Here is a 10797-nt window from a genome sequence, read left to right on the forward strand (position 1 = left end):
CTGCCTCGAAAAACAAAACAAAACCCAACAACAACAACAAAGTGGTAACACAGACCCTGATGATAAATTTACTTATTTAAAGGGATGCATGCACTGTGACGTAATTTATCTTTTAATTTTTTTTTTTTTTTTCGGTTTTTCGAGACAGGGTTTCTCTGTGGCTTTGGAGCCTGTCCTGGAACTAGCTCTTGTAGACCAGGCTGGTCTCGAACTCACAGAGATCCGCCTGCCTCTGCCTCCCGAGTGCTGGGATTAAAGGCGTGCGCCACCACCGCCCGGCTCTCTTTTAATTTTTTTAAAAGTATGTATATGTCTGTGTATAGGTATGTACACATGAGTGCAGGTGCCTGTAGAGCCAAGAGGTGTCACTTTCCCTGGAATTGGAATTATAGGCAGTTGTGAGCCATCTGGTGTGGGTGCTGGGAAACGTAACTGGGTCCTTTGTGACACCGTCTTGAACTTCAGGTCCCCACCTCTGCCTTCCACCTGACTCAGTGAAGTGGCAGTGAAGTAAGGATTTGCTGAGACAGGCTCCCAAGTGAGCCAGGCTGACTCGATATGTAGCCTCGGATGACGAATGCTTGTCTGCCTCAGCTAAAATTATAGGCACGTGCTCATCTGTGGAATAAAGAGTATTTCTAAAATACTTTAAAATTTGCCAGGATGGTGGCTTATGCCTATAATCCCAGCACTTGGTAGGCAGAAGAAGAAGAATCACTGAATGACTGAATGTTTGAGTCCAGCCTGCGTTACTTAGTGATTTCCAAGTCAGCATGGGCTGCAGAGTCGAGAGAGAGGGGGGGGGGGGGGGGGGGGGGGAGGAAACACACATACATGTCATGTCTTTCTCTGTTCTGCTAGCCAGCTACATGTAGACTTTATATTAATTATGAAAACTTGGCCTTTTAGCTTAGGCTTGCTCCCCAACTAGTTCTTATAACTTAAATCAATCTGCTTCTGTTAATCAATTTTTTTTAACTTCTTTTCCACTTCTGTATAACCAATTTGTTCCCTGTCTCCTGGCATGTCTCACGTAATCCACACATACAGATTTCTCCTCCTCTTCCTTTCTCTCTTCCTGGAAATCCTATCTTGCCTAGCGATTTGCCAGTCAGTGCTTTAGTAAACCAATCACAGCAATACCTCTTGCTATAGTGTACAAATATTCCACAGCACATACATGCATATATATTTGATTTTATCACTGTCAAAACATTTTTCTGCTGAATATTAGTTGTTTGTTTTTTTAGAGAAAAGGGGCCTAGAGAGAAGGTTCAGTGGTTAAGAGCACTCACTGGCTGCTCTTCCAGAGGACCCAGGCTCAATTCCCACCACCCACATGGCAACTCACAACTGTCTATAACTCCAGTTCCAGAGGCCCTGACACCCCCACACAGACATACACACAGGTGAAACACCAATGCACATAGAATAAAAATAAATATTTTTTAAAAGAAAAAAAGGAAATCATCTATCAGTTTGTCTTCCCCCTGAGGAGGCAACCAGAGAACCCCTGGGTAGTACTAAAGATGTCCAGTCAGGGCAGTGGTGGTGTACACCTTTAATCCCAGCACTGGGGAAGCAGAGGCAGGCGGATCTCTGAATTCGAGGCCAGCCTGGTCTACAAGAGCTAGTTCCAGGACAGGCTCCAAAGCTACTGAGAAACCCTGTCTTGAAAAACCAAAATAAATAAATAATAAATAATAATAATAAATACAAAATAAAATAAAATAGCAGCCTAAAGTTCTTGGGATGGAAAGATGGCTCAGAGGATAAGAGCACTAGCTGCTCTTCCAGAGGTCCTGAGTTCAATTCCCAGCAACCACATGGTGGCTCACATTCATCTATAATGAGGTTTGGTGCCCTCTTTTGGCTTGTAGGTACATATGCTAGGATACTGTATACATAATAAATAAATAAATCTTAAAAAAATATGTCCAGTCATTCCTCCATTTCAAAGGAGTACTGTGCATATCATGTCAGAGATGTCCCATAGCACAGAGCTCACAGCAGATCTCTGCAGTGAAGATGAGGGACCTGACTCCTACCCCAGATCCCAGATCCTCCAGTTGGGAGCCTTGCATCTCCATTAATGATGCAGGGTCATTTTCATGTCTGAGTCTTTCCCCTACCTCCTTATACACGTGTGTAGAAGTCAGAAGACTGCTCTGTAGGATCTGGGGACTGCTCTTGCACCCGAGACACACATCCCAGGCCATATGCAAACCACACATCTGGGACGGTACAGTTTGATATGACTCCTTTGTTAAGATTCCAGGTGCTATGGGCAGTGGCCAGCCAAGGGAGTAATTTTTCAGACAATATTATTTTATCTTAACCTAGCAACTCTCACCAAACTGACGAAGCCATGGCTAATAGCACAATTACTCACTGAAGCCAGAGTGGAGGAAAGCCAGACTCCCTGAAGCCAGAGTGGAGGAAAGCCAGCCAACATGCTCCAGAGTTCTAATCTTCCCAGGTTTGATAGAAAAAGGAGCAACCCCAAGTCCAAAGCTTTGTCCATCAGGCTCACCTACTAGGTGACCTTCAGCATCATGAGCCCTGCCAGGAAAGAAAGGTCAGGACAAGGCGAATGGGTTATATTAGATGTTTGGGCCTTTTAGGAATGCAAGTGTTCATGATTTAAGACTTGGGTTGAGCATGTTACATACACACACACACACACACACACACACACATACACCAAGATTTGGCAGCTGCTGCCAGCTTCAGGCTGTCCTTGAACCCTAGGAAATTAATGTCTACTTTCTATATTGGCCTTCTACTAATTCATCCCTGAGGATTAATTGATCTACATACCTATCTTCCTATCTGTCTATCTTATCTATCTTTATTTATTTTTATTTTGTGTTTTGTGTATATCTGTGTGAGGGTGCCAGATCCCCAGGGCCTGGAGTTAGATACAGTTGTAAGCTGCAATGTGGGTGCTGGTAATAGAACCCAGGTCCTCTGGAGGAGTATCCAGTGTTCTTAACCACTGAGCCATCTCTCCAGCCCCTATTTATTTATTTGACTCTAAAGAAAAAACGTCTTTAAAGAATGAATATCTTTGGTTGATGGGATAAGATCAAAATAAGCTTGATAAATGACCCCTCTCTGTCCTTTTCTCTGCCCACATGCCAGAAGAGGGCACCAGATCTCATTACAGATGGTTGTGAGCCATCACGTGGTTTCTGGGAATTGAACTCAGGACCTCTGGAAGAGCAGTCAGTGCTCTTAATGACTGAGCCATCGACTGAGCCATCTCTCCAACATTGTCTTCTTTTTGGAACAACTTCCTCCTCCTACCCTGAATGGCGACTGCCTCATTCCTGACCTCTCCCATCACCCGCAGGTGAGTACGAGAACAAAGGCCTGATGATCATCGACGAGGAGGAATTTCTGCTGATCCTGAAGCTCAAAGACCTGAAGAAGCAGTATCGAAATGAGTACCAAGAACTGCGAGACCTCAGAGCTGAGATCCAGTACTGCCAGCGCCTGGTGGATCAGTGTCGCCACCGCCTGCTCCTGGGTATTCCAACTGGGAAGGTTTGCGGGCTCCTTGAGGTTAAGAGAGGCCTCAGGGCAAGGCCAAGTATCAGTTCTGGAAGAGCTCTCTGACCTGCTCACTGAAGAGCCAGGGCTTAGTCAGGGGCTTCAGGAGTGTGGTTTCCAGGGCTATGAAGGCTGGGATGGGGATGAGAAGTGGGAGCTGCTGGAGCAGGAAGTAAATAAAGGTGAGCCTACGATAGCTTTTGCCTCCTTCCTCACAGGCTCCCTCATACCCACAGTGCTCTCTCTCTGACTCTTGCAGAATTTGACATCTGGTACAATGAGTCCTTTGTCATCCCAGAGGATGTTCAGGTAGCACTGAAGCAGGGCAGCAGTATCCGGCCAGGCATGGTACCTGTCAACAGGATTGTATCTCTGGTGAGCAGCACAAGGGTATGAAGGTGGTGAAGAGTTAAATACAGGGAAGTAGCAGTAATATGGGTAATTCTACCTCTTCCATGAATTGATGTCTAATGCTGCCAGTGCCCAGGTTGGGAGGCAAGTGTATGTTCCTCAGTTATTGAAAGGCAAAAAACAGAGCTAGAGAGATGGCCCAGCAGTTACGAGTACTTGCTAATCTTCCAGAGGACCTGACTTTGGTTCTCTGCACCCATGTCAGGCAGCTCACAACTATCTGTAACTCCAGCTCCAGTTCCAATACCCTCTTCTGGCCTTTGCAGGCAACAGCACACATGTGGCATATAACAGCACAGACATAAACATATATATTTAAAAAAATTCTATCTTAGTTAGGTTTTCAAAGCAACTGTGGGGAAAGAGAGGGTTTATTTCAGCTTATGGTTGTAGCTGTAAGCTAGATCATGAAAGGAAGTTAGGGCAGGAATCCAGAGATAGGAACTAAAGCAGAGACCATGGAAGAATGATAATAGCTTGCATAATTGCTTGCTCCCCATGGCTTGCTCAGCTTTTCTCCCCACCCCTTTGTCTTTTTTAAAAACACTGTATGTCTATGAGTGTATGCACTACCTGTGAGGCTGGTGCTCAGAGTTCAGAAGAAAGTGCTGGTTCCCATGGAACTGGAGTTCCTGCAGTTGTAAGCTGCTATGTGAGTGATGAGAGTGGAACCCACGTCTCTGGAAGAGCAGCCAGTGCTCCTAACCACTGAGACATCTCCCTAGCTCCTCAGTCTGCTTTTTAAAAAATTAATTTATTACGTATACAGTGTTCTGTCTGCATGCCAGAAGAGGGAACCAGATCAAATTACAGATGGTTGTGAGCCACCATGTGGTTGCTGGGAATTGAACTCAGGATCTCTAGAAGAGCAGCCAGTGCTCTTAACCTCTGAGCCATCTCTCCAGCCCCTAGTCTGCTTTCTTTATAACCCAGGATCACTTTCCCTTTATTAGTGAAGAAAATGTTCAGAGACTGGCCTAAAGGCCAGCGTGTGCAGGGAATTCCTTAAGTTGGAGTCTTTCTTCCCAGACATATCTAGGCTTGTGTCAAGAAGACAAAAAACAGCCAGAACAAACCTTAACGAGAGATATATAGGGGCTGGAGAGATGGCTCAGAGGTTCAGGGCACTGGCTGTTCTTCCAGGGGCTTTCAATTCAATTCCCACATCGACATGGTGACTGTCAAAAATCTACAATTATAGTCCCATGAATTCCAATTCTTTCTTCTGTTGTGCAGATGTACACGCAGACAAAAGCGCCTGCTTTTGTGTATGTATATTACGTATATACATACATAAATTTTGAGAGGGAGAGAGTCTTAGCATGTCTGCCGCTGTGAAAAGACACCAAGGCCAGTGTAACTGGAGGTTTCTCTCCCACCTGTCAGTTCCCCAATAACTATTTTGAGACTTAATATTAATTATAAACTTTTTTGGCCTATTAACTCAGGCTATTATTAACTAGCTCTTGTATCTTAAATTAACCCATTTCTATTCTGTATTTTGCCACAAGGCTTGTGGCTTGTTACCTCATATCTTGCTTCTCTGGCAGCTGCTGCATCTCCCAGACTCCATATTCTTTTTTCCTGTATTTAGTTTGGCTTTCCCACCTAGCTATATTCTGCCCTCCCATAGGCCAACACAGCTTTATTTATCAACCAATAAAAGCAACACATATTTGCAGCATACAGAATGGCTTTCCACATCACCATGGCAACTCTTATAAAGGAAAATGTTTAATTGCGGCTTGCTTAGAGTTTCAGAGGTTTAGTCCATTATCATCATGGCAGGACATGGTGGCATGTAGGCAGACATGGTGCTAGAGAAGGAGATGCTCTGTGTGGATTTGCAAACCCAGCGAGGGACTGTGCCAGTGCTCAGTACAGGCCCTGCCAGGGTTCATTTTGATGATGCCAGGTTGAGATACTATGCTGGGTTGGGTCTTTCCCAGGGAGAAGATGACCAGGATAGGTTCAGCCAGCTGCAACGGACTGTACTGCCTGAGGGTCCTGATTCCATCTCCTTCTACAATGCCAAAGTCAAGACAGAACAGAAGGTAACTTGGGACACTCATGTCTGTGAGGGTGGGGGCCCCAAAGACTTTGGAGGTGATGGTACCAGCCCAGGGAGATTGAGTGCCACCCTTAGTCGATAGGTGCCTATCTGCTGGCTCTAGACTGAAACAAGGCTTGACTGTGGAATCTGGGAAAGGGGGATCACATAGATCATGGTCAGGTCTGGACATGGCTGGTAAATAAATGCTAATTCAGCCATGTATGGTGGTTCACAGACCATTGACAGTCTAGGAAAGAAATCATCTGAGATCACTGCCTATGGGGAAGGGCCTGTCCAAGGGAGCCATCCTGCACAAATGGCAGAGGACAGAGGACCACATGTAGCCAAGGTGGAACTAGACTTGGTGAGCCACAAGTGGAGCCTGTGGTTCTCCTGAGTCTCCAGTCTACCAAGGTCCTGAATACTGTGCAACCCTCTGTGCTCTGGTGGGTATTCTTGTTATTTGGTTTGTTTGAGACAGGGAATCATGTTTCCCAGGCTGGTCTCAAACTTGCTAGGTAGCCAAGGATAACCTTGAACTCCTGATCCTCTTGCGTCTACTTTCCAAGAGATGAGACTACAGGTGTGTACCACCATACTCAGCACTGTTTGCTATTTTTCTTAGTCTCTTTCATTGTGTGTATATGTGTATCTAGTATGTATATATGTGTGTTTGCATACCTGGATTTTTTTAAAAAAGATTAATTTGCATATGGGTGTATTGTTGGCATGTATGTCTGTGCACCATTTGCATGTCTGGTACACGTGGAGGCCAAAAGAGGGTGTAGGATTCCCCAGAAATGATTATGAGTTACCATATGGGTGATAAGAATTAAACCTGGGGCCGGGCGGTGGTGGCGCACGCCTTTAATCCCAGCACTCGGGAGGCAGAGGCAGGCGGATCTCTGAGTTCAAGGCCAGCCTGGTCTACAAGAGCTAGTTCCAGGACAGGCTCTAGAAACTACAGGGAAACCCTGTCTCGAAAAACCAAAAAAAAAAAAAAAAAAAGAATTAAACCTGGGTCCTTTAGAAGAAGAGCCAGTGCTCTTAACCACTAAGCTATCTCTCTAGTCCAACACAGATAGATAGATAGATAGATAGATAGATAGATAGATAGATAGATAGATAGATAGATATTTAAGTTACAAGCTCATCATGGGGCCTGGAGAGATGGCTCAGTGGTTAAGAGCACAGGCTGCTCTTCCTGAGGTCCTGAGTTCAATTCCCAGCAACCACATGGTGGCTCACAACCATCTGTAATGAGATCTGGTGCCTTCTTCTGGTGGTGCGGGCATAAATGGAGGCAGAATGTTGTATATATAATAAATAAATAAATCTTAAAAAAAAGTTACAAGCTCATATTTAATTTGACTTCAGGACTGCGAAACAGAAAAATTGAACTTATTTTCTTCCTGGAAGAGTGCACACTTATTTTGGTTTGTGAGGGTGGCCTGGTAGGGGTTGTATTTTTGTTTTGATTTTTTTTTCTTTTTTCCTTTCTTCTTTTTTTTTGTTGTTTTTTTGTTTTTCGAGACAGGGTTTCTCTGTAGCTTTGGATCCTGTTCTGCAACTAGCTCTTGTAGACTAGGCTGGCCTTGAACTCACAGATATCCACCTACCTCTGCCTCCCGAGTGCTGGGATTAAAGGCGTGTGCTACCACCGCCAGGCTTTGTTTTGATTTCTTAAAACAGGGTCTCCTCTCCTTAGGAGACAGAGTCAGGAGAATATCTTTGAGGCCAGCCGTCTGGTCTACACAATGAGTTCCTGGCAAGAGCTACATAGTGAATCTTTAAGAGACACCATATCATTTAGCTTCAGCTGGCTTCAAATTCACAAGCTCAGGATGACCTTGACCTTGAACTCTTTTTGTTTTTGAGACAGGGTTTCTTTGTATCCCTGGCTGTCCTGGGATACTCAATCTTTAGAATCAGGCTGGCCTTGAATTTAGAGGTCCACTTGCCTCTGCCTCCTCAGTGCTGGGATTAAAGGCCTGAGCCATCTTGGAGGTTTTTTTTTTTTTTTTTTTTTTTTTTTTTTTTTTTTTTTTTTTTGTTCTTTGCAACAAAGTTTCAGGCCTGCCTTGAACTTTCTAGGTAGCAGAGGGTGGCCTTGAACACCTGCTCCTGTCTCCTAAGTGCTGGGATTTTAGGCTTTCACCACTACACTGTCTGCATTTGCTTTTTGTAGTTACCATAGCATATCATCAACCCAGGCCCATTTATATCCTTCAAGAATTCCAGCTTGAATGCTAGAGATGCAGCTTAGAAACAGAGCATTTGCCTAGCCTGTGTAGACCCTGGGTTCAATACCAAGAATCACAGAGAGGAAAAAATCCATCTTGAGTCAGGTATTATGTCAAATCCTGTGAGTTCAAGGCCATATTGGACTATATTCAGACCCTATGTCAAGAAAGAAAAGAGAATTCCAGCTTAGTGTTGGCACCGCAGGTTCAGCCTCTTACCTGGGGGATGCTAAATTCCTTTCCATAGTCCAAACTAGCTTTAACATTTGCTCCTTTCCTGCCCGCTGCTTTAATGACAGCCTTTTCTACCTGCCTCAAGGAGCCTAGCAGCATATTAAAAGGACAGAATTTAAATTTAAAAAGAAAGGTAAGAATTTGTGAGTACTGCAGCTATAGAGGGAGGGCTTGCAACAGTGTAGCCCAACCTTGGAGGTAGAATCCTGTTGCTGTGACAAATACTTGAGAGAAAGAGCTGAAAAGGATTAAGCAAAGCTGCAACGTGTGCCTCCTGAGTGGTGGAGGCACGAGGATCAGGAGTTCCAAGTCATCCTTATTTGCACAGGAGGGTCAAGGCAAGCCTGGGTTTTATGAGTCCCTGTCTAGAAACAACAGAAACAAAGGAAAAGTGAAGAAGAAAGGTTTATTTTGCCTCAATTTCAGATCGTGCTCAGTTCCATTTTTACAAGCTTGCAGATCAGAACAGGGTAGCAATGGAAGAGCACAGGGAGAGCTGCCTGCCTCAAGGTGCTTAAGCAGAGGAAAATAGGGCTGGACCTGGGACATGATATACCGTTCAGGTCACACCCCCATTGGCCTACATCCTCCTACCAGGTCCTACCTCTTGTGCTCTACCACCTTCCAATAATATCATCAGGTTATGATTCATTGGTGGATAAATCCATTTATTAGTTCAGAGCCCTCACTTTCCAATTACCTCTCAATGCTCAGATCTACCACTGCAGACTAAGCTTTCAAATACAAGAGCCTGTTGAGGGATACTTTAATATCCAAAACATGCATGCCTCCTGTCTCCCTCCCCCCCCCCCCCCCCCCCCCCCCCCCCCCCCCCCCCTCCCTCCTTTCTTTCCTTTCTTCCTTCCTTCCTTCCCTCCCTCCCTCCCTCCCCTCTCTCTTTCTTCCTTTCTTTCAACAGGGTCTTACTATGTAGCTCTGCTGTCCTGGAACTCACTATGTAGACCAGAGCTCAGAGATACACCTACCTCTGCCTCCTGAGTGCTGGGATTAAAGGCGTGCATTACTATGCCCAGAGTATATCTCCTTTTAAACATAACTGCCAGGCTATTTCAAAAACAGTTTTACACATTTTCCTAAGATTCAAAGAATGACAGTGTTCTAATGGAATGTTACTTCTTATAGAATTTGTGCTATGCAGAGAGTGTCTGTAGGAAGAATGATGAAGTAAATGTGAGTGACATAGCTTGTGAGTCCTTGCTAAGACCAGATCTCCTGATCAAGTTCCCTTTTCTTCCAGCACAATTATATGAAAACCATGGTGGGCCTCCAACAGTCACACAGAAAATAGTCTCATCAATAGCTTGAAGACCAGCGACTCTAGTCTGTTCTAAGGAAGCTGCTAAACCACGTGCGCTCAGAGCTCCAGCCACTCGCTCTGCTGCAAGCTGGGACCAAACCCAGAGAACACACAGTTGCCTGCCTGCTAGGATGAACATCCTCCAAAGGACACCCTTGCTTGTTTCCACAGAATACTTTAGATTTTAATTTGCTACCACATGTAAAAATCAAGATAAAATTACTTTCTTAACTACTGAGCCATCTCTCCAGCGATAAAATTACTTTCTAGTTTGGATTTGAAACTGTGTTTGGAATAGTACTTAATTTTCTGTCTGAAAGGGACATCTTCATTATGTATAGTTTGTGGCTAAATCCTTGTCCTAGTGTTTCCCTAGCAAGCATGACACCTGGGATTTGGTCCCTAGTGACTCTCTCTCTCTCTCTCTCTCTCTCTCTCTCTCTCACACACACACACACACACACACACACACACACACACAGGATGAGGAGGACTGGGAGTGTAGTTCAGTGGTACTATACTTGCCTAGCATTCAGGAAACTCTTCCAACTCCAACAGCACCAAAAGGAAAAAGAATAGCTACTATTGGAGCTAGGTGTGGCAGGACAGGCCTGTAATCCCAGCAGCTGAGTGGTGATGACAGGAAGATCAGTTCAGTGCCACTCTCAGCTACATATCTAGTTCAAAGTCAGTCTGGACTAAAAGAAACCTATCTCAAACAAAACATAAAAACTAAAAGCCACTTGAGCCTTGAGTAGGAAATCAAAATAGTAATTCAGGCTCTGCCTGTCAGCCTCTTTCCTCTTCAGTGGGCATCCTGAGATGAGCTTGGTCTGAGAATACTTCTTACAGCTCCCAAGAAGTCTAAATTCTCTCAACCCGTCCTTCTAGCTTGGCAACCAGAAGAGGATCAGGTGTAGTTAGTGACCTATGAGAGGGAGAGGCAGAACTGGGCCCCTGTGCCCAGGAGCATCTGACCTTTT

The 10797-nt window shown here is 44.8% G+C and overlaps 1 protein-coding gene across 4 annotated transcripts in view; it reads left to right on the plus strand.

The window, feature by feature from the left end:
- Kif9 (kinesin family member 9) overlaps positions 1–10089 on the plus strand; it is a 53870-nt gene extending 43781 nt beyond the window's left edge. For all 4 annotated transcript variants that reach the window (XM_038324249.1, XM_038324250.1, XM_038324251.1 and 1 more), the window contains 4 exons: positions 3356–3532; positions 3815–3930; positions 5916–6020; positions 9755–10089. In XM_038324249.1, the coding sequence (XP_038180177.1) occupies positions 3356–3532; positions 3815–3930; positions 5916–6020; positions 9755–9805 (449 nt within the window). In that variant the 3' untranslated portion in view covers positions 9806–10089. The remainder of the gene's footprint in view (positions 1–3355; positions 3533–3814; positions 3931–5915; positions 6021–9754) is intronic.
- Positions 10090–10797: the final 708 nt, after the last annotated feature.

Source organism: Arvicola amphibius, chromosome 3 (assembly GCF_903992535.2).
Source record: "Arvicola amphibius chromosome 3, mArvAmp1.2, whole genome shotgun sequence".
Lineage (NCBI taxonomy): Eukaryota > Metazoa > Chordata > Mammalia > Rodentia > Cricetidae > Arvicola > Arvicola amphibius.